The sequence below is a fragment of the Clupea harengus genome, chromosome 7 (genome assembly GCF_900700415.2).
Source record: "Clupea harengus chromosome 7, Ch_v2.0.2, whole genome shotgun sequence".
NCBI classification, from domain to species: Eukaryota; Metazoa; Chordata; class Actinopteri; order Clupeiformes; family Clupeidae; genus Clupea; species Clupea harengus.
This window is the reverse complement of record NC_045158.1, coordinates 21,699,921-21,722,100: the sequence shown is the minus strand read 5'-3', so window position 1 is coordinate 21,722,100 and position 22,180 is coordinate 21,699,921. Positions and strand designations below refer to the sequence as shown.

The following is a 22,180-nucleotide window of genomic DNA, read 5'->3' as shown; positions in this document are numbered from 1 at the left end:
AAACAAGCGCAAAACGAGCAGACCTCCAGACCAGCACAGGGTAACCAGCCCACCCACACTAGATTTACACAAAGCTCTGAGGCCCAACACTCTGGCACCAGGAAACCAGCAGCTGCTGCTAAGCCAGTCCAGGGCTGGCACTCTCCTTCAGTGTCTCTGGTGTGTCTTGAGATGAGCCATTTGGCTAAAGGTTTTTTCACACTGAGAACACTGATGTGGCTTTTCCCCAGTATGGATCCTCTGGTATGTTTTGACAAAAGAAATCTGGTTAAAGGTTTTTCCATACCGAGAACACTGATAAGGCCTTTCCCCAGTATGGATCCTCTGGTGTTTCTTGAGATAAGAAATCTGGTTAAAGGTTTTTCCACACTGAGAACACTGATGTGGCTTTTCCCCAGTATAGATCCTCTGGTGTGTCTTGACATGAGGAATCTGGTTAAAGGTTTTTCCACACTGAGAACACTGATGTGGCTTTTCCCCAGTATGGATCCTCTGGTGTGTCTTGACATGAGAAATCTGGTTAAAGGTTTTTCCACCCTGAGAAACTTTTTCCATTCATTAATGAAACTGCTTCAGGCAAATTCAACTCGGGTCTTGCTCAGACTAAGGGCTAAAGGTATGTTTGTCTGAAGTACTCTTTTAATACTTTTACTGTGGATGGACGTGCTGTTTACCTTTCTTGGCTCTTCCTGATTTTAGGCTTGGAGAATGCAGTGTTTGAATGAAGGTAAGCCCTGTGTCAATGAACTTAATTGAGAGGTTGCAAGAAGATGCAAGTGTTCTCATGTATTAACTGTGCCTTTTCTTGTTTCTAGATGTTCCTTGAAATGCAGCTTCAATAAATGTCTGCTTCATAATATTTGGTGTCTCTGCTCCTTTTTGACTATGGCCAAGCTCCTTTGGAACCTTTATTGGTTCATGCATTGCTAATGCAAGTATTTCAAACCGTGCATTAGCTTTCACTTCTAATAGTGTTCGTTCTGTCTTGCCAGTAGGCCATTTTACTGGTCGAATTGCTATGCAATAAGGGATCACCTCCACTAGGAAATGACTATATAGAATCATGACTATAAATGTGAAACGTAATTGTTAATGATAAAATTATTGTTATTGTAATTCTTTAAATCCAAGGATGTCTGTAGAGTTGATGTGAACAATCACCAATGATTTCTCACAATTTCAGCCCTTAACCCTTCTAACACGGAGCGGCCCGTGGGGCATCTGGTGTTTTTTGAGGAATTGCATTTAAGAAAACTCTGGGCGATTTACGACTGCTATTTCGCGTTCTGAAATTCTTCTGAAGTTCAGAACGAATACTAGATGAGAACTTTTATGAATGCCAAATTTGTTCCTAAAACAGTGGAAGTAGCAACAGTTCAGGAGAAATTCCTTCTTAAATGCGTTCGAGAATGAGGCCCAATGAGAACAGAGTGCTTGACATGATCCTGTGTCCAGCCCTGCTGTGATGGTATCCCATAAAATGCATGTCAGTCAGATTCCATTCTTAAAACCTAGAAATGCTTGTGTCCCATAACTGTAGTGCAAGTCTTGTTTACTAAAGGTAAATATATGTGTAGGTTGTCTTTTCATTGACAGATATATCAAAAAACCTATTACATTTCCCCTTTATGAATGACAAGTATGCTAAAGTCAAAGGCTTCATTATCAAAGGTCACACCATCGAACCACCAAAGCGAGGGTTTGAAATGTGTGGTATTCCGCTTTGTATTTGTGATTGGAAGGAAACAAGGTTAAGGTAAATATGAATACAGCAAACATGTGTACATCTACTAAACCACATATGTACATCCATACGAGCAGGGTACGATTTGTCAAAAAAACAGGGGGGGGATGTTCTTTAAAAAAAAAAAAAAATCAATTAATAGGCCTAATTCTTTTAAGTTAACGGTAGGCCCTATTAGGTTACATTTTGAACAGTTGAACATTTAATGCAAACTAAAATATATAAAATACATGACATTTTTATTTTTATTTTTAAAACCAGTAGGGGAGTAAATCCCCCCCATCAAATCGCACCCTGCATACGAGTACAGCAAACATGTGTGTCCATATGAGTGCAGCACACGTGTGCACATCCACTGGACCTTAGGACCAGGGAAAATGATGGTAAAACCCCAATTAAGAGACCAGATTATTTTAATTGCTATACCAACAGAGTATATACAAACTGGTAAATTAATATTGGAAAATAAATCATAAAACTACCTTCCTGGGGTAAGTGGCTAGACACCGTCTGACTCTGGAGCTAGCCCAGATCCAGATCCAGATCCAGATCCAAATCTGAATTCGTATCCAAATCTAAGATCCAGGGGATCTATGCCATCTCAGGCCGAGACCCATCCTAGAGTCAGCTGTTGGGGGTCTGCTGGCCCTGTGGTAGGTGTATAGCACCATATGACACGCACCTACCTACACGGGCACCATTCACAGAGTCCCAGAGTCAGTCAACTTATTTCATAAATCATTACAACTTCAGACACTCCTTTTAGACAAAAGTCTTCATTTCAGTCAGGCTCATTAAAAACAGTAATCTTTTTATTTCTGTAGTCCATAATATCTACTATAATCCTAATGTTGTCTCCGTAGCGGTGGGCGTCACATGTGTGTGTGTGCTGTGCTGGTGGGGAAGGGGTCTCCAAACACGTTGGTGTAGGAGGCCTTGAGGTAGTGGACGTAGCTCTGCAGGCTGCGGTTGGTGCTGTCCGACTGCTCCAGCTTCTTCTTCAGCTCCTCCAGACGGCTCTGATTACGGTGCTCCGTCTGTGGGGAGCGAAGGGCAGGACGGTTGGAGGAGAGGAGAGGAGGGAGAGGGAATGGGAGCAAAAGAGGGGAGGGGAGTGGAGAGGGGAGAGGAGAGGAGCCAAAAGGATAGGAGGGGGAGGAGAGGGAGGCGGGAAGGGGAGAGGAGGAGAACAGAGGAGAGAAGAGGACAGGAGAGGAAGCACAGAGTGGAGATGGAAGAGGAGGGAGAAGATGAGAGGAGAGTTATTTAAAAAAAAAAAAAAAGTTTAAGAAAACGTGTCCTTTCAGTCTGTGGTTCTAAAAGAGTTGTGTTGTTTGCCGCCACCTCGTCTTTGCAGCGTCGTAGCTGGTGCATCTCAGCCTTGGCCAGGTTCAGCTGAGTCTCCAGATCCAGCGCTTTAGCCTGCACCGTCCTCTCTTTGGTCAGCGCTCGCTCCAGGCTCTGGTCAACCTGCCAATCAGCGCATCAACACAATGACAGATGGATAAGAACACAGGTGGACGTGGATGTGTGTGTCCAGGGTGCGATTTTTTGAAAAATCACAGGGGTGATGGGGGGGTGTTTCAGAAACTTTTTTTATTCAGGAAAATAAACGACAGTGGGCTATATACAGCACACTATGGAGTCTGTTAGGCTATTTCTTGCAGCTGTTAAAGAATGCACGGGCTTAAATAGCGAACATAAAGGCCAGGTGTGCATTGCAAACACTAGCCAGCTGTTTGTTTGCGGGATTACTATGAGATTTTTTTAGCCAGCAACTTGAATAAATCAACTTTACCGATTGGGTGACAGCAGATGTCAGACATTCCAACCATTACTTGGTGCAGCAGAACAGGAATCTGCCCCAAAAACAATTTAGCAGAGGAAGGGCTATTTATTAATCCATCTCCTCCACCCCTTCCATCAGTTGTGAGTGTATGAACACGCAGCACCCTCTCTGTGCCTCATGCCTCCTCCACTAGCAGTGTGTGTGTGTGTGTGTGTGTGTGTGTGTGAGAGAGATAATCTGTGTGTGTGTGTGTGTGTGTGTGTGTGTGTGTGATAATGTGTGTGTGTGACAGAATGAGTGAGAGTGTGATTGAGTGTGTGTGACTGAGAGAGAGTGAGAGTGTGTTTGAGTGTGTGTGTGTGTGACAGAGAGAGTGAGGGTGTGTTTGAGTGTGTGTGTGTGACAGAGAGAGTGAGTGTGTTTGAGTGTGTGTGTGTGTGTGTGTGTGTGTGTGTGTGTGTGTGTGTGTGTGTGTGTGTGTGTGACAGAGAGAGTGAGGGTGTGTTTGAGTGTGTGTGTGTGTATGACAGAGAGAGTGAGAGTGTGATTGAGTGTGTGTGACAGAGAGAGTGAGAGTGTGTTTGAGTGTGTGTGTGTGTGTGTGTGTGTGTGTGTGTGTGTGTGTGTGTGTGTGTGAGTGTGTGTGTATTCAGATGAAGCTCACTTGTCTCTGCGCCACCCCCCGCGCCTCCTTCAGCTGTCTGGAGAGGAGCTCATTCTCCCTGGTTTTGTCGTCCAGACGCAGCTGTGAGCTCCTCGTCCTCTCCTCCCGCTTGGCCAGCGTCTCCAGCAGCTCTCTGTTCTGGGTGTTAGCCTCCTCCAGCTGCCTACAGACACACAGACACAGACACAGACACAGACACACACACACACACACACACACACACACACGGATCTTTAAATCCCCAGTACGTCTGAGGGGAAATCTATAACGTAACACTAAAAAGCCTTACACCCAAACAAATGCTCAACCATACCACTACAAAACAATAATTGTATTTATATGGCATTTGTCCGATGGTGCTGTATGCGTACTTCAGGTGTAGAGGTTCTATAGACTGACTTCTGCATTGATGTGTGTGTGTGTGTGTGTGTGTATACTTCAGTGCAAGCAAATCTCTCTAGACTGACTACTGCATGGTCTCCATTGGGTGTCTCGGGTGATTAGGTTCTGATGCCCTTGTGGTGATGGGTGTGTGAGTCTCTCTGTGTGTGTGTGTGTGTGTGTGTGTGTGTGTGTGTGTGTGTGTGTGTGTGTCTGTGTGTCTGTGTGTCTGTGTGTCTGTGTGTGAGTGTGTGTGTGTGTGTCTGTATGTGTATGTCTGTGTGTGTGTATGTCTGTGTGTGTATGTCTGTGTGTGTGTGTGTGTATGTCTGTGTGTGTGTGTGTGTGTGTCTGTGTGTGTGTGTCTGTCTGTGTGTGAGTCTGTGTGTGTGTGTGTGTGTGTGTGTGAGTCTGTGTGTGTGTGTATGTGTGTGTTTGAGAGTCTCTGTGTGTGTGTGTGTGTGTATGTGTGTGAGTCTGTGTATGTGTGTGTGTGAGAGTCTCTGTGTGCGTGTGTGTGAGTGAGAGTCTATGTATGTGTGTGTGTGTGTGTGAGTGTTTGGCGGTGCCGACTGACCTCTCCGTGGTGCCCACTGAGCGTCTCAGGTGTTTGTTCTCCTCCAGCAGTAAGAGGATCTTCTCCTCGAGCGTCTCTGTGTGAGTGTCCTGCTGCTCCGCCTGTTTACGTCACACAGGTGTGTCACGGAAAAAGGGAGAGTGTGAGTGAGCCTCAGGCTGACTGTGTGTGACCCTAAGCCTGAGCTCAGTGGTGTGTGTGTGTGTGTGTGTCAACTACCTTAAGTCTGATCTCTTTCAGGGCCTCACTCTGTTCTGCACTTCTCCTGTGAGTGTGTGTGCGCCTGTGTGAGTGAGTGTGTGTGTGTGTGTGTGTGTATTAGTCAGTCTCAGGCTCTGTGTGTGACCCTATGCCTGAGCTCAGTGGTATGTGTGGGTGTGTGTGTGTGTGTGTGTGTGTGTGTGTGTGTGTGTGTGTGTGTGTGTGTGCCAACTACCTTAAGTCTGATCTCTCTTAGGGCATCACTATGTTCTGCACCTATCTTGTGAGTGTGTGTGTGCCTGAGTGAGTCTGTGTGTGTGTGTGTGTGTGTGTGTGTGTGTGTGTGTGTGTGTGTACATAAACTACCTTGAGTCTCATCTCCCTTAGGGCCTCGCTCTGTTCTGTGATCCTCCTGCGGTGGTTCTCCTCCTGCTCCCTGGCCTCTTTCAGCTGCTCCTCCGCCCTCCTCAGCGCCTCCCCGAGGGGCTCCAGCTCCCTCACGTGCCTCTGCACCTGCTCCACCTCCTGCTCGCACTCCGCCCGCAACCCCCGTACCTCACACTGAGACTCCACCATCTTTGCCTGGTACTCCTCCGACTCCTGACGAGTCTTCTGCACCTGAGGTGGAGGAGGGGGACAAGGAGGAGGACAAGGAGGAGGACAAGGAGGAGGAGGAGGGTGGGGCGGAAAGCACAAATGTATATTATTTTTTGCAGCGAAGATATTTGAGAGACATGGATCTCTCTGTTTCCTCAGGTACGATCATCCTCATTTCTATGCACCTTCTGTTTGTTTTGAGAGGCTTAGATGTCTCCAGGATGTAAATGTTAATACCACTGGTTAAGAAAAAGACAGTTCACTAGACACTACGTACACAAGTCCCCAGCCAGTAACCATCCTACATACAGGCTGTACAGCTTCTCCATAGGTCACTGATTTGGCCTAACCTGTGTTTTGTAGGCGTCCACCAGGTTCTCAAAGTCCTTGACGGTGCTCTTCAGCTGTTGAAGCTCCGACTGTGACACGCTCAGCCTCTCCTCGGTCCCAGAGAGGATGGTCTGCAAGCGTTGGTTTGAAAACACACACACACACACACACACACACACACACAAACACACACACACACACACACAACTTTTCACTGAACAACTGCATCTTACACTTCTACATACAGTTGGTCCACATATAGATCATTGTGTTTAATTTATTTGAAATACTAAACTAAGCTTCACCATCAGCCAGTGGATCATGAAACTGACGTCCTCTCGCTTGAGAGCGGGTACCTTTGATATTTAATGTAAATATGCAATTTGACTGATGTAATGAATGTAGAGTAATTCACTTCTCCAGGTGTGCAGGTGTGTGTGTGTTAGTGTGGAAGCTGAGTGCTCACCTTGAGTGTCTGGTTCTCCAGGTGTGCGTGGGTTAGTGTGAAAGCTGAGTGCTCACCTTGAGTCTCTGGTTCTCCAGGTGTGCAGGTGTGTGTGTGTTAGTGTGAAAGCTGAGTGCTCACCTTGAGTCTCTGGTTCTCCAGGTGTGCAGGTGTGTGTGTATTAGTGTGAAAGCTGAGTGCTCACCTTGAGTCTCTGGTTCTCCAGGTGTGCAGGTGTGCGTGGGTTAGTGTGAAAGCTGAGTGCTCACCTTGAGTCTCTGGTTCTCCAGGTGTGCAGGTGTGTGTGTGTTAGTGTGAAAGCTGAGTGCTCACCTTGAGTCTCTGGTTCTCCAGGTGTGCAGGTGTGTGTGTGTTAGTGTTAGTGTGAAAGCTGAGTGCTCACCTTGAGTCTCTGGTTCTCCAGGTGTGCAGGTGTGCAGGTGTGTGTGTGTTAGTGTTAGTGTGAAAGCTGAGTGCTCACCTTGAGTCTCTGGTTTTCCAGGTGTGCAGGTGTGTGTGTGTTAGTGTGAAAGCTGAGTGCTCACCTTGAGTCTCTGGTTTTCCAGGTGTGCAGGTGTGTGTGTGTTAGTGTGAAAGCTGAGTGCTCACCTTGAGTGTCTGGTTCTCCAGGTGTGCGTGTGTTAGTGTGAAAGCTGAGTGCTCACCTTGAGTCTCTGGTTTTCCAGGTGTGCAGGTGTGTGTGTGTTAGTGTGAAAGCTGAGTGCTCACCTTGAGTCTCTGGTTCTCCAGGTGTGCAGGTGTGTGTGTGTGTTAGTGTGGAAGCTGAGTGCTCACCTTGAGTCTCTGGTTCTCCAGGCGGGTGGAGGAGGCTTCTGAGGTCAGGCGATGGAGACGATCCAACAGGCCCTCCTTTTCCACACGGCTCTTATCTCCTGCAGTCTGTAGTTCCTCAGTCAGCTCAGTCACACGGCTGGAGGATGACACACACACACACACACACACACACACACACACACACACACACACACACACACACACACACACACACACACACACACACACACACACACACACACACACACACTTAAGGCCCCACATTTCTTGGGATCTGTTGGTTGTCCTTTACCAACTGTTTCCATCAGCAGTACGATATACACAACACACAAACACCAAATTTACTTTGCTTTCCTCTCTTCTCTTAACCAATCATCATTCAAGTTAATTGAATCAACTAATCAGGCAGAACATTAAATGTAGATAAAACACACACAAATTACAGTTCTTCAGTTAGGAAGCCAAGCGTATATTTAAACATCTGTAAGGTGTATCATTTGCATGATCTCAAAACCGTCGTCATTTCTCATATCCTCTCATAGATAGTTACAATTATTATCTCATAGATAAGTTCTATGACCCCTGCCTTCTGCCACTCACTTCTTGACAGCGATGAGCTCCAGGTCGTGCTTTTTCTTCTCTCTGGTCTCTCTGGCGTGGCGCGACCGCAGCTTCTCCGCGCTGGACAGGGCGTCGGTCAGCTGGGCCTCCTGGGAAAGGCAGCCACACAGGGAAATGACCAACTACTTTACAGCTCTATCTCTCTAGGTATTACCTGAATATAAACAGTAGTGTTTTCTTTTACTAGTACCCTTTTACACTTTATTCATAGAAGCAACAGGCTTGTTTCAGGAATAATATAATTCGTCATCTGATATAATTTAGATGAACTTCATGAATCCTTAAAGGTAGAGTCCCTGCTTCTAATCCCATACAATATTTTGGAAAATTCAGCGAATTGCTCTTCATGATCTTCTAGCTATCCATTCAGTGTCTACACTCAAAATCATTCCGATGTAAATGGGAAACAAAGATGGTGGCTCGGATGGAGCCATGAACAATCCCAGCCAATCAACTCCGTGCTTCAAGAGCAGGGAAGAGAAGGGTGTGATTTGATTGGCTCTTGAACTCAAATATCAACAACCTTTCATGCAACCGAAACTGTATTGCGGACTCTAGCTCTACCAACAAAGATTACAGCAGTTGTGTTCATGTAAATGTAATATAGTGTAACTGTAGCTATAAAAAAAATATATATATATATATATATATATATATATATATATATATATAAAATGCTCTCCAGCCATCACGTCCTCAGTCCCAGCACCCAGTGATGGAGTTGCAGTGACACCACCTCACCTTCTCCAGTAGCTCTGCGGAGAGCTGAGAGGCGTGGCTCTCGCTCTGCTCTGCCCGCTGCTTCTGTGATTGGCCGGTCTGCCGCAGCGCCTCCTGGTCCACGTCACGGTGCTGCTGTAGCTCCCGGATCTGCTCCTGGAGGGCCTGCATCTCCTCCCGCTGCTGCTGCAGGGCGCCCTCCATCCCCTGACAGACAAGGGAAAGAACACACACCAAACGTGCTCAGAATCAGACCGATAGACAGACAATGGACAGAGACAGGAGAAAAGGATCGATAAACAGAAGAAATAAAGAGTAAAAAAAAAGAAAGAAAACAAAGCATAGAGAGCTAAGAGGTGGCATCCTTGTGAGAGGTTGTGTAAGGGGCCGGAGAGTTTGTGTTAAGGGCCTGAGAGGTTGTATTAGGGGCTTGCCTCAATCTGTGCTCCCAGATGGTCGTTCTCTGCCTCTTTCTTGCGTAGCTGTTTCTGCAGGTGTCCATGAGTCGTCTCCAGAGCCTTGGACAAATATCTAGAGCTTTTTGCAATGTCCTGTGAAAGATCACAAAACAATACTCAGAATCAGAAAACAAGATAAAATGAAGACCATGAAAAAAACAGACTAATCTACCTCTTAACTGGTAACTTCAAAAAAAAAAAGTCTGCCTCATTATCAGTCAGTAATGTCCAGGTTGAGATGTTCTACCTTTTCCCCGTCCAGCTTTTCTGTTATTTGATTGGCCTCTCTCATTTTGGTATTGAGTTGAACCTCCAGTCGCTAGGGAAACAAGGGGTCAAAGGTCAGTCACATAAACATCTGCCCAACACATCATACAGAAACTCACACTATGGAAAATGGTGCTTTTCATGTAGATTCCCATATCGAACTGGCAACAGTCTTTCTTAGGGGAGAAATATTCTCATATTTAGCTTGTTTATTTTATTCCTTAATGGCGGTGTGACTTCAATGTAAGACAGTAGGTGTACGGGACCCACCGTTTTCTCAGCTTCAGATTCAGCCAGCCTCTTCAGTAGTCCCTCCTTCTCGTCTATCACCCGCATCGCATCCGTCTGCCAAACCCAACAAGGAACAACACTCATGTTACTAAGACTTTACGGGCTTACATGATAGAAACTAACAATAAAGTAACGCCAAACCTATACAACATACAGGTACAATGTATTTCCTCATATATAACAGAACATAACAACAGGATATAATAGAATTGTTAACTTTTAATTATATCATATTTTTATATTCATTTTTGCATGCATATATACAGCAAGTGTGCATCTGTAGATGTATCTTTGTGTATTAATGTACTGCATGTGTGTGTGTGTGTGTGTGTGTGTGTGTGTGTCATTGCATCCATGAGTGCCTGTGCTGTGTGTACTTGTGGAAATGTGCTTACCTCTCGGCCATGCTGATCCCGTAGGAGTTGTCGGAGGGCGCGGTTGGTGTTCTCAAACGCCTCCAGCTTCTTGACCAGCCCCTCATGCTGCCGTCCCAGCAGGGCTGCGTCTGGCCTGGACAACTTCTTCTCCTGTGAGAGAGTACCGAGTCAAACCGCAACCACAGCCTACTAGTCTCCGTCAATGGGTTTCCAAGCGCTGAATACTGACTGACTGACTGACTGACTGACTGTTCATTGTGTGTCTCTCATGTTTTAAGTCTGGGCTTTATACTTGCTTTTTTTTTTTTTTTTAAGTGACCAAAAAATATATCAATCAAATGGCGTGGGTGTAAATGAGTGAGATCATGAGTCTGGACTCACCTTCTTCAGCTGACCAATCAGATCACGTAGAGCTGCCACCTGCTTGGCTGCCGCCTCCCCATCGATCTCGGCCTCCACCAGTTTCCTGAGCAGAATGTCTACGTCACTCTGCCCAGCTCCATCCTGCGCCCTGCGACAGTGAAGAAACAGAGAGCCCAGCTCAAGTCTGAGGCCACGGCTAAGCTCACTTTGGCCCTGCAACCTGGTATAATAATAACGCCCTTGTAACAGAAGAACCCACAGCCAAAATCTTCTCTGTCCAGGGACCCGGTGAAATACAGTGCTATTGTGAATTACTCCACGGCCACTGTCACTTATGCCTTAGGATGCAGGTTAAATAATCATTAAAAAGAGATCAGAAGGCCTAGATCCTTATCATCAAGGCAGAGGACCAGGACTGATCTTAGTGTGCACCTGACACTATTTAGCCCCTGTCCTACCAAATGTGCCCTGTCATTTTTTTTACTACATTTTGGGGCAACTGAACCAGAGAAGAACACTTGGTACTCCAATTCTGCAGTCTAGCAGATTGGGGCTATCTGATCCCCAGACCTTGCTCTCCCACCTGCTGGGCTCTGCGTCCTCCTGCATCTGCCCCAGCGAGTGCCTCAGGTCTGTGTTTGCTCTCCTGGACTCCTCCAGCTCCTTACTGGCCTCGGCCAGCTGCTCCTCTCGCACGCCAATCAATCGATGGCAGGCGTCCAGATGCTCAGACTGACGCTCTAGGAGCTGCCTCTTCTCCTGCAGATTCACCTGAGATGGCATTTTACATTTCAAAATATTATTTCACCAGTACAGGCCAAGAGAGCATCACGTTCTCTTATATAGATGTGAAAAAACAACAACAAAAAAACAACACACTTTAGATGTGAGAACACAAGCACTTAAAATCATTTGATTAGATCCACAACACAAACGCCTGAGGTGGTCTCCAAACAAGCTTTCATGCGATGCTTTGACAGTATGTACTGCAAACCAGGTTTGCACTGAGTCCCATAACGTGTTCAAAGTTCAATCACATAACTGTAAAACCACACAATTAAAACTGATACGGACCAACCTTTCTCATCGCTGGATCCACCTCTGACATGAGCAAGTCAGCCCTGTGGTCATATATCCCCTCCAACTCATCTTTGGACAGGTCAGCTAACCTCAGAGGAGGAGAGCCGGAGTCGGACTGGGGAACAGGAGTGATCTCCAAACAGTGGGAAGACCCCTGAGAGGCGGAAGAGATGCCTTAGCCACATTCACACAGGCAGCCATGACTTGTAGGGTGAAAGCTATACATGAGCAGACACAAGAGACAGACCAACCTCCCACTGGTAGTGATCCCGAGGGGCGGTGTTCTTCCCAGGCGGTATCCAGGGCACCCTGGCCCTCACCTTAGCAGTGGTCCGGAGAATCCCCTTTGGCGGGTCATTCTATTGACCATGATGTATTTATGAGAATGGATTGTGGACATCATATTGTATGGATAAGTTATAGACATACCATGAGCCCTCTTCAGTCAAAACAAGATCTAGATGGCTGATAAGTGTCCACTGCTCTGAAATCTACAGAATTGTTACTCACCTGATGCGACTGGGAGGCAGTGCAGCTTTGACCCCTCTTCAGGTGAACATGGACGGCCGTGGATTCGGGGACATGGACGTGAATGGGTGGCGAGTGGGACCGTGTCTTCATCCCTGATTTTCAGTCAAGATACTGCCAACACTGAAACGTTGTCTCGAATAAAACGATGACTGTTCAACTGGCTTGCTAACGTTTTTATGAGCAAATCTACGTATCGACTGATAAACGAGCTAAAATATCTAGCCTGCAAGCTATTACATAATATGTTGCTATATTTGCAACAACTAACTTCAGCTAGCTAATTAACATTAGCTTGCTTGCTATCAGTTTGGCTTTGAAGCTGTAATAGCTAACTAGCGTATCGATACCAAGTTATCCTGGATGGTCCACAGAAGGCTTCGCTCATTGATTTGTGATGTTTACTAGCTGACGAAACTTACGTACAGTAATTTTTCATCCACATTATACAGAAAAAAATATTAAGTTAGCTAACGTAGCCTACTGTTGCTTCAATGTTTACTAAAGACTGCGCGTTGATTACTCCTGTTGCTTCCCAAGCCACGCTTGCTTCGCGTTTATTGGTTGGTTCAAACGTCTTCCTGCAGCCGTTGCCGTTGGCTACGAGACGTTGCCCTGGGAACGGTAGTAACTTGCTAGCGTTCTGGAAAACATGGCCATCGTGAAATACATTTTGATGATAAAAACGTGTTAGTATGTTAGTCAGGAATTACGCGAAACCTTAATAACAATTTAATTAATAGTCTCTTTAAATTTTAAAGTGTTTTAACTGCTGTCAGAAATGTGATAAAATAATTTCTATAAACAACAGAAATGTAGCCTCAACTAAAATGACACACTGCACCATGGTATTAGAGGTGTCCGTGTTAGATAGCTGATTGGCATCTATTTCTGTCACAGTGGTTTGTATAAAGCCATGGCGGTATGGTCCTGTCTTCACACTCGTTCTCTTGAGTATACACACCAGTGTTCATGGTGGAGTGATATTACAAATACAATCAGACGATTAATTGCAAGAAGTTTCAAAAAGATGTTTCTTTTGTATCTTTCCCTATCTTTAATTGTGTGAAGCTTCCGTGCAGATTTCGTACATGTTCCACAAATACCAATGCATTGGTACTCAATTGTGTTTTATTGAACCTTTTACAACTGGAAATAAATTACTCCTTTAGTACTTTTCCATGGGTGAATGCATAGAAATAAACAATTCCTAGCCCATATGTAACAATGGTTTACCAATCTGGTTCCCCCTTGTTTGTTAAAATGCAAAACCTATCAATTATCAGTGTCATAACCAAAAGCAAGTACACCAGTCGATACTTTCTTCAGTTGTATTATAGATCAGAAACAGGATAATTCATATTCACACAACACCAGTCTTTTGAGTGATAAATTCTGAGTCCTGATTTCCCTAATGAGAGGTAGACATAAATGAAAATACAGAAAACTGATGTCATTCCCCTATTGCGATGAAGTGTTATTCAATGGCATTTGAAACAATGGAAAAATCATTGAAGGAAGCAAAGCCAACAGAATATAGCCATGGCAGCTAGAGGAAAGGCAACTGCATGTAGCCTTCATCCTTGCACAATGCATTAGTTCAATCTATTCCTGACCTTGCCTCTAGAAATTACCGAAACCGTTTAATTTAACTAATAGAAACTGTAACCTTATTAAACTTCAGCTGTGAAGAGGAAAAACAGTTGGAAAACAATTGCATTTGACAAGAATGCTAAGACTGTACGGTCAGGCCTAACTCTATGGTAGGTGCCATCTGAAATCAAGTCCTTAGAATACCCTTTTAAACGCCACCCCAGAGACTGGTGCTTTAATTACCACACATTAATTCATAAACTGGCTGATTTTGGGTGCATCTCAGAATTCCTCAAATGCATAGCAATCACATTGGATTAACATCGGATAATATTTGGAGACTTTGGATTCTTTTGACAAATTAAATTATTGTTCATGTTTTTCCCTTATAGCACATCTGAATTGTAGCTTTTCGCAAGTGTTTTGGAGGGGCATGGACAGCTTCCAAAGCAAGCCACTGCAGAAGGAAAAACATAAATTGTGCACTGCTATTGCAAATGCTTTAGCATCTGGTGGCGTAAGTCCATTTTCACGTACGTCCCATCTCAGTCACATGACCAGTGTAACGTCAATGCTTTGCTTTGTTTTGATGCGTGGCCTTCTCCATGCGCCTGTACCACGGCTTGATCTTGGTGTTCTCCATCATGTCATTAAACGCCAGCGGGCTGCACTCCATCACTCCCAGGACACCAAACACTGCCTACACAACACAAAAGATGATGCATAATGGGTAGGCACGCCATATAACGTTCCATTCATACATTTTTTTGAAATGTTATGTCAGAAAGTTATTTTGATAGTTGATCATTTGCAGTTGTAAACAGGGCTTTGCTTCCTTGTTTAGCTGGAGTCGTGTTGTATGTAACCCTGGTAACAGAGTGAGAGTAGTGAGCCATCTTATTATGGGATACAGCCCTGGCAACGCCAGCCATGAACCTACATGCGAACATGCTTTTTGGAGACTACAGGCTAGTGTATTCAATCTCCTGTACTCTAATCTAGAATCTGTTCTTCCATGCAGAAGAGACCAGAGAGACCCACTGGTGAACCACTCCCTCATGTCTCCCCGGGGAAGAAAATTCACCACTGTAGTGTGCAGCTCTCTTTGAAGCAACGTGCTACTGATCTCCCTGTGGGTTATACAAAGTGCCCCAGCTCTCCTGTTCTTTGGATTGTTACACCATGCTTTTTAATTGCTTAACTGCTTGACTGTTCTCTCCCTTGTACGTCGATTTGGACAAAAGCGTCTGCTAAATGACTAAATGTAAATGTAAATGGATTAGGAAAACACCAACTGAGGAAGTCCTTTCTGAGCCTCCTCATTCAGAACCACATGAACAGCCCCTCTGTTCTGCAGATATGGTCTTTAGTCTTTAGAGTCCACTGGGAGCCTGTGCAAGACTTCCGGTTGTCTGAGGAGGAGGACGTCTCATGATAAAGATAATGACACAGATTAGCTTGGTGTGCCCTCTAGTGGCATCTACTGGGAATTAAGTGTCACCAGGGGAACAGCAAAGATTTTAGATCCACCCATCTAATATAAAATCGATGGAAATCTTACAACATTCACATTCATGTAAATACAACATTCACATCTATTTAAATACAACATTCACATCTATTTAAATTTAACAACACAGACAAAAAAGTGGTGTAACTGACCCCCACCCTTTTTTTTTCTTTTGAAAGACAAAGTGTTCAAACGGGTTTCTGTTCCAATTGAAATACGGATTTGCCTGGCTAGCCTTCTGTGGCTTAAGTGTTTTGGTTTTCTAATGTTTGGGGCGACTAGGCTACTTATGACAATGAATATCTGTACTGTAAGTCGCTTTCAATAGAAGCATCAGATTCAGAACCACACAAGTTAGAGTCAGACCAAGCTACAGGTTTCCCCAGAGCAGACTACGGTCTTACCAGATCTGCCAGGTTGGGCTCTTCCCCTCCCATAAACTTCCTCTCTTTGCCGATGGCTGCCACCCAGTCATTGGCAGCTTTGTACAGGTCCTGTCTCACGTCATTCTGCAGGTTGTGTCTGTGTGGGTGAGAGGATCATGTTATACTGAGCTGCAGAGGAAGGACACCAACCTGACCAAAAGGACAGAGCCTATCTTGGAAGCAGAGAACAACAACAGTGATACATTGTGTGAAATTAATTAATTTCTGTGTCACATTTCTGTGTCTTGACACAGAAAATGAAAAAGCGCTGCTTGAGAATTAGCAACAGATATGAATCACATATTACATGTAACATAATGCGACGCCAGTGAGAGAAAAAAAAAGGCCACAGCCAACATCACGACTATGACTTGAAGATAAATACACAGAGGCGACAGTGGCACTCACCTACTTTTGAGCCTCTTCGAAATGAGCCACATGGCAGCAGCACCCACATACTTGGCAAAGAAGCCCTCAAAGGTGCCAAATTTGCCCTCGCGCACGATGTAGTCGAAGGATGTCAAGGCCTCGGTGGGTGTGCGGTAGACGTTGGGCGAGATGAGGTGAACCAGCCAGTCATCTGCCCACTTGCGCCATTTTATCTCCTCTCTGTGGGACACAGCACAGGCGTTCAGACAAACCACAATGAGGTCAGTTTGAACATACAGCCAACAGGGGGATGCCAATTCACTGGTAGGAGATCATGTAAATGGTCAATGGTAAATGGACTGCATTTATATACGCTTTTCTACCACTCAAAGCACTTTACACATTAATGCCTCAGACATCTACCCAATCAAACACAGATAGCAGAGGCTACTATCTAAGTTGCCAACCTGCGCGTCGGGGGCAGTTGGGGGTTCAGTGTCTTGCTCAAGGACACTTTGATACTTGGTGAGGAGGAGTCGGGATCGAACTAGCAACCTTCCAATTGCTAAATGACTCCTCTATCTCCTAAACAGCAGTTTCATTTAGACAGTTAATCTGGCAGACCTCTGCTAGATAAGACAGGTCTATATATCAATGCTGATGGCAAGAGTGGACTGGGATGACAGGCAAATGTACAGGAGAGAAGGCTCCTTAACGCTCCAGTGAAGTTGAGTCTTTGGGTTCACGTTAATAAAGACTTCAGTAATAAAGAAGCTGTAAGATGGCTCAGTGCCAAAACATGTCTAATTTCATATGCTTCCAATAAATCAATAAGAAAGAGTATACGCTTGAGAGTGCGTTTTTTCTTTCTTTATGACTGCTAGATGATCGTGTAGCGGATATTTTTAGCCAGTGTGACACATAGTGCAGATGTATACATTTTAAACCCTTCTCTGCAAGTGAAGCTACATTTACTACACACTGTTAACACAAAGATGTGCACTCACTGTTTTAACGTTGACATAACTCACTATGCTAAGTGCATAACACAACGCATGCAGTAACTAGTGGGCTGATGGAATGGAACGGATTCACCTACATCCTTGCTCCTTTTTCTGGGTACAGCTTCTCTTCCTCTCCGCCCGCCACCATGATCCAGTACTTGTTGTTGTACTCTACCACCTCCTTCCCACTGTCATTCTTCGACGTCATCTTTGGGTAACACTCGAGAATCTGAGAAATTGTTTTCTCCCTGTCAACGGCATTTACAAAATGTATTAAGCTCAAGCATTGATGAGTTGGCAGAAAATGTATAAGAAATATATAGATTGACGCAGCAGAAACAGTCTTTTTGTCTCACCTGCTAATTAGGGAGGTTCTCAAAGTACTAATAATGACAGATGAATCGTTCAGTTGCTGATGGATAGAACACAACAAAGTGTGAAACAAGTTCTTCCAGGCTCTATATATGTATTCAAGTGTGCTTTTAATATGTAGTTTATCCTGCTTATTCTTGGGGTAATAGAGGAGGGTGCGGTAGACTTAACGTGTAATGGCATGACAATGCTTTAGTTCACCTTCAGAGCCTGTACACTCACAGACTACTTGTATTTCAATGTTTGAGGGACCAAGACAAGTTTCACAACCCTGACATGTTTGTGGCTTACCATTGTGTCATTCACCATCAAGATGGGGACCTTTCTGTAGCTGGACCACTTAATCTCCTTCCGCATGACTGGGTTAACCTCCACAATCTCATATGGGAGACCATGGTAGTCCAGGAACGCTCGCACCTTACTGCAGAAGGGGCACGTCTTGTACTGGTAGAGGGTCAACTTCACTTCTGCACCGGATCCAGATGGCTAGGGAAAGTCACAGAAACAACAAATATCAAATCAGCCCTCGTTAACGATACCTATGTGCAAAGACACCAAACTGTGCATAAAATATATAGGTACTTGACTGAAAAGCTGGCTAACAATGTTATACTGTTCACTTCACCTCCAGCCGAGTTAGCTTAGAAACGTTACCGAGGCTGCAATCATGCTATTCCACAAGTTGGTCTTGAGATCAACACCATTACGAATTGAACCCATGTTAAACTTGTAATGCCCGTGAACAAATGTAAAACTTACTTTTGCCTCTTCTTCTGCAAGGTGACGCTGAAAAGTTAATTTAAGAGTCTGGTATAGACCCAGCCCACCACCGAGCAAAAACGAACATCCCAGCACCCTGACGCTGCGCAGCTGGGGGGTGAAAAAAGGATTAGACCGGAACCCCCCGGCACCGGTTCCGTATGATCGGTTAGATCCACGAAGAGTAATCCTCGGCACTGCAGCATAACTGTTCGCTGCCCGGCATGCTGGAGTCTCCAATACCAGCCTGCCGACCTTACCCAGCGTTCTCACACAGGCGGCTGCCATCTTGGATTTTACATAAACTCCCATGATGCAACGTCTACGTGAGTGAGAAGGGAGGGGGGCGTGGCCGTGGGTTCATGTCATAAGTAGCCTACATGCTTATCCGGGGCTAAGCATGGGACTTGCCTGGGTGTATTTAGGGTTATCGTTTCCAAATTCCTTTATTTGTAAATCTTCCCTTCCTCTCGTTACGCCCTTGCCCCACCTCTGATGAAATCTTGAAGTAAACGAGGAAATAGGCTATTTAATTGGCATCGAAGAGGCAACAAATCACTTCTAGGTTGTTGCAATTAACCAGTTTTATTCATCATCATCATTATCTTCTTTGCCTATTATACAAAATTCTAACTTTACAATTAACCGAGTTCTCCAATTAATTAAATTACATGTATTTATAAAGCACCAAAACAATACAATTATCTCAAGGCGCAATGATGCTGTGGCTGATGATGAGTCAGTGGGTTTACATGCTAGGAAAACCCAATAGAGTCTAGTGATTGGAATGCGATTGTAAGGCTATTGTTTACATTGTCTATGCGAATATTAAAATCTCCCTCTATGAGGAGTTTATCCAAGTTTATAACCAGGGTTGGTAGAAAGTCAGAAAACTCAAATACTTAAACTAAATCTTCAGCATAGGGGCCAGGTGCTCTGTGTAGTGTCACAAGAGTGACTGAATTAATGGTTTTCCAGTTTGGGTGTGCGGTACGAGAACTTTAAATTATTTGAATTTAAATTAAAGTCTTTGGGAAATACCTAAGTTGGCATGGAATTGTTGCTACTCCACGTCCTGTACTGCGTGGCATGTAGCTGCCTGTTAACATGAATTGGAGGGGTAGACCCGTTCAAGACCCAACTTTCGGTTTGTAGTGGTAGCGTTGGCTACCATAAATCCATAAATCAGGCTAAATGCGTTATCACATGAATTCCAACCAAAATAGAGTACAGTTGGATACAATTTGTTATGGCGCAAAAGAAAGACACTATGGCACACCAGCAAGTAGGCTATTATTCATATAAATCAACCTTTTGAAAACAGCATGCTGAGAAGGAAGAGCTTCTTTACATCAAGGTTACCACTGTGTTACCAGCAATATAGAACGCCTACCATACTTCACCTTGGCTTATACCTAACGCATTTACCTTGGCCTACACCTAACGCATTCACCTTGGCCTATACCTAACGCATTCCGAAATCTTTGCCCATAAGCTCCAAAAGGAAACACCATGCCCAGTAACCACAGACATAAGACCCATCTCTAAAAAGACTTTTGCACAGGGTGCTCTTGTGTTTCCTCGCTCATAGGTCCTCTGTCCTAATCTATTCCCTCCTCGTCTCCTCTGGCAGCGATTAGAGCAGTGCTTCGAACACTTTGAATCATTTCCAGGGCACGAGCTGGAGGACTGAGGAAGGAGGAAGCATGCAAATGATGATATGGAATGGGATGCGAAGCCGGGCCACTGTGAGTGGAGAGCCTTCGTCTCGGGGCCCAAGGCCGAGATGTCTGCCCGGGTCGGCCGCTGCTCTGGACGACTGGAGTGTGTTTGGACTGGAGTGTGTTTGGACAGGGTGACGGCACTCTTTGTCACAAGTGTCTCTCTGCTGGCGCCGACCTGACTGGCAGCCGCAGCATGCAGGATCCTCAGGGGTGGGCATGGCTTCACAGTGGCAACCTTGTGTTTGCGTTTGCAGTGGCACAGAGGATATACTAGAGGGGTTGGGGGTGGAAAACACAATGTGAGGAAACATGAGAGCCAAGGCAGGAAACCACAGAGATGAGCCCACACAGTCTATTTCCAGAGTGATGGAAAGGGCCATGAGGCCAGGAGGCCAGGAGGCCAGGAGGCCAGGCCTTAGGCTGTTTTGATATTATAATTTAGATCATAGTCAGTTCATGGTTATCGACCCTACACAAAGAATATGAAGTAATACAGTCAAACTCGCTGCAAACCACTGAAGAAGCACCAAGTTCTTAGAGTGGTGCACAGAGATATGAGATTACTGATGCCACAAAAACCAGTGGAATTATCTACCGGCTGAATGCTTTTACCAACATTGGACATAGGGTGGCACTGTTTACCTTTCTGACAGACAGACACACAGACACACACACAGAAACATGCATATGAACTCCCCCTCCACACACACTTACAGAACCACACATATACAGACACACTCACACATACATATATATATATATATATAGATAGATAGATAGATAGATAGATAGATATGTATATAAATAGATGGACAGATAGATAGACACACACACAAACACACATATCCCTCTAGCCTGCCTGTCTGTGTGTCTGTCTACCTACTTGTCATTTCTCCCTTTATCTCTTAGAAGATGTACTTATCGGATCAAGAATGGCTCACTATGCCTATTTAATTTGCAGGAATATTCATCCATCCAAGAAAGACCATCAAATGTTCCTTGAAAATTGCAATACAATTTGGCCTTGAAGTATTCAAGTGGAAATCATGGGGAGGAGTGCCCAACCTGAAAAGAAAAACATATGACGTTTATTTCCCCCATGCACAGACCTGCATCAGAGCTGATCAAATCACACAGCAGTAGCCGACTCAAGGCCAGACCCGCTCCAGACTAAGTGCGAATAGTTTATCCAGTTTATATACATGTCAGTCATTTACTCCTTCCTTGTCTCAGTGTCACTGAACTACCACCAGAGGAAACCTAGACAGCAGCTTACGGCTGGTTTTTTGCACTGATCTTTACATCATGTGGAGGAATAAGCATGACAAGGATATTCTTGGCAGGGAGGCGCTCTTTCCCAGGAAGCAGCCCAGTGGAAGACTGAGAGCCTAGAAGGAAGGGAAACCCTCTATTGTCTTAATGTAGACCCCCCATCTCCATGCAGGTAAACAAAAAGCGTGAACCCGCAGAGAAAGCACCAACAACAGCCCCGTGTTTTACATCTGAGACCCTCCGCTGTTACATAAGCTAAAAGGAAACCTTTCTGTTGCCATGGCGATGTGAAATAGGTAGGAAGGATGCGGTCAGTGCAAGTGAACTGGAGGCATGGCAGAAAATGGATGTCGAGGAAATGAGTGTTTGGAATGTTATTCTACTTCTTTGAGCTCAGCAGTGGTGGATGTGCGTCATCCATGCGGCTCCATTCTGAGTTCAGTGACTCAGCTATAATTACAGTCCAGGCCACCTATGACCTGTAGACCTTTTTGAAGACTCATATTGTTTTGAGTTATTGGTATTTGTTATTGTTATTGTTTCTTTTGTTCTTTTCCATGAAATGGAATCCTTTCCGAGGTCAGATGTCATCAGCACTGTCTGTGAAAACCGACTGAAGTCCCTCTATACTTAGAAGCATGGCATTGAAAGCTAACTGCTTACCATAGATACAGTGGCAATCCTATTTCACATGATTATAGTATTTTAAATCAAACTAATTCTTTAATATTAAGAGGCTGTAGGACATATGGGGCCTTAATTCCAGACAAGGGGCAACAAGTAATGTCTGCACAATGCTCACACACGCCTCACGATAGCTTTAGTTCATGCGCGACGGACTTTGCTCGTTGCTCATTGATTTGCTCGTTCCCTGTCAATGATATTAGGGCCCACGTTGTTTATTGTTTGACATGTTGGCAGGGA

The 22,180-nt window shown here is 44.8% G+C and overlaps 2 protein-coding genes and 1 long non-coding RNA gene across 3 annotated transcripts; 1 reads left to right on the top strand and 2 right to left on the bottom strand.

The window, feature by feature from the left end:
* The first annotated feature begins 428 nt into the window (after positions 1–428).
* LOC105891606 lies at positions 429–859 on the top strand. Its single transcript, XR_006152479.1, has 3 exons — positions 429–616; positions 700–727; positions 816–859. It is a non-coding gene; the product is annotated as an uncharacterized LOC105891606 (long non-coding RNA).
* A 1,676-nt stretch (positions 860–2,535) lies between these two features.
* On the bottom strand, positions 2,536–13,268 carry LOC105891582 (outer dense fiber protein 2-like). Its single transcript, XM_031570849.1, has 18 exons — positions 12,211–13,268; positions 11,952–12,059; positions 11,699–11,854; positions 11,204–11,391; positions 10,639–10,768; positions 10,276–10,407; positions 9,860–9,934; positions 9,570–9,641; positions 9,299–9,415; positions 8,886–9,071; positions 8,124–8,233; positions 7,524–7,659; positions 6,304–6,414; positions 5,723–5,974; positions 5,156–5,256; positions 4,198–4,360; positions 3,089–3,214; positions 2,536–2,781 (listed from the first exon to the last, which is right to left on the bottom strand). The coding sequence occupies exons 1-18, from the start codon at positions 12,319–12,321 to the stop codon at positions 2,617–2,619; spliced, it is 2,439 nt and encodes an 812-aa protein (XP_031426709.1). The 5' UTR covers positions 12,322–13,268; the 3' UTR covers positions 2,536–2,616.
* A 73-nt stretch (positions 13,269–13,341) lies between these two features.
* On the bottom strand, positions 13,342–18,584 carry ptgesl (prostaglandin E synthase 2-like). The gene is made up of 7 exons (XM_012817798.3): positions 18,261–18,584; positions 17,793–17,987; positions 17,486–17,541; positions 17,225–17,377; positions 16,165–16,365; positions 15,736–15,853; positions 13,342–14,521 (listed from the first exon to the last, which is right to left on the bottom strand). The coding sequence occupies exons 1-7, from the start codon at positions 18,570–18,572 to the stop codon at positions 14,390–14,392; spliced, it is 1,167 nt and encodes a 388-aa protein (XP_012673252.2). The 5' UTR covers positions 18,573–18,584; the 3' UTR covers positions 13,342–14,389.
* Between the last annotated feature and the right edge of the window lie 3,596 nt (positions 18,585–22,180).